Genomic DNA, 1,239 nt, shown 5'->3' on the forward strand with positions numbered 1-1,239 from the left:
CATACCAATAGCTTCTTCTGTATTGATAGACAATTCATTGTACTCCAGAACACATTTTGAATCATCTTCAGCTATAGAACTCTCAACCATTTGCTTTCTTTTTTTGGTTTGCTTTTGTTTATTGTCCGAGACATCTAAAATAGCATGTTGATCAAGAGGAATGAGCTCGGGGAATAAATAATGTGCGCACCTTTTTAAGGAGGCATTTTCAGAACCTAAAGGATGCATATCCAGAAGCTAAAGGAAGCATTTTCAGAAGCTAAAGGAAGTATCTCCATACCTTCTGATATTGTGGTTTTCCCTGAATGAAGCAGCACATTGCACGGTAATGCCTCCACCAGACGAAGAAAAACAATGTTTCATAATAATTACCAAATCCAAAACAATAAAAATATAAAACATTGTCACCTTTAAACAATAAAAACTTCAGAGAAGATATCAACTCCTGCTTATTGCCACTTGTTGACAAACCTACGCTCCTTGAATGTGGAGAACAGACAACAGCAACAACAATATTAAAACCCATCACAAACATAAACTCTAATGTCTCTAGATAAAGGTGAAAGTATATAAAATAATATTTTTTCTCACCTTGTCATTGTCCTGAGTTCCTTCACAGTCATGGAATCAAGTTTATCCGGATTGCTTCTAATTTCCTCAATTTCAACTGATTCAATAGAATTTCCCTGAGGGATCAATCACACAAATAGTCAAGCAAGTGCTTCGATCAAAGAAGAACTAATCCGCATTTCCATTTTAAATGAATGGAAACACCATTATGCATTTCTAACCTTAATAATACTCTTCTCCGAGTGTTCGCTGCAATCTTCAGAAATCTTAAGTTCTCTGTCTTTCTTCCAGTCTGAAGCCGGCATTGGAAGGTTAGATGAATGCATTTCAGAGGTCATGCCTTTCAATCTCACGCCCACTGGTACCCCAACTCTCAGCTCCTTCAAATACAACGCATTCCTCAATAACATAGAAATCGCTTTTTTTATCCTCAATCTCTGTCCTTAGCCATCAAGATTATAAATTTATGCATCGAGAACATGATCAACACCCTTCTAGGCTCAAAGAAGCTATTCTGTTGAAATGAAGTCGGTCATGGAAATTCGCTGGTGCAAATAAGCAGAATGTGAAAATAAATGTAGCATGTGGGAGAAAACTACAAGCCTACAAGCACGCACAAATAAGTAATGGGGATTTTTCATACCAAAACCTACAGTGAGTTCTGATGCT

General features: G+C 37.0%; 1 protein-coding gene across 1 annotated transcript; it reads right to left on the reverse strand.

Annotated features, from left to right (window-relative positions):
* Positions 1 to 43: 43 nt before the first annotated feature.
* Positions 44 to 1,239, reverse strand: LOC110034984 (DNA-(apurinic or apyrimidinic site) lyase, chloroplastic-like; the record flags this gene model as incomplete). The annotated part of the gene is made up of 6 exons (XM_020739224.1): positions 1,214 to 1,239; positions 792 to 1,084; positions 592 to 686; positions 409 to 479; positions 281 to 301; positions 44 to 134 (listed from the first exon to the last, which is right to left on the reverse strand). Coding segments are annotated over exons 2-6 (467 nt in total), but the record flags the coding sequence as incomplete, so codon positions are not given.

The sequence above is a fragment of the Phalaenopsis equestris genome, unplaced genomic scaffold, assembly GCF_001263595.1.
Source record: "Phalaenopsis equestris unplaced genomic scaffold, ASM126359v1 Scaffold195098, whole genome shotgun sequence".
Taxonomy (NCBI): domain Eukaryota; kingdom Viridiplantae; phylum Streptophyta; class Magnoliopsida; order Asparagales; family Orchidaceae; genus Phalaenopsis; species Phalaenopsis equestris.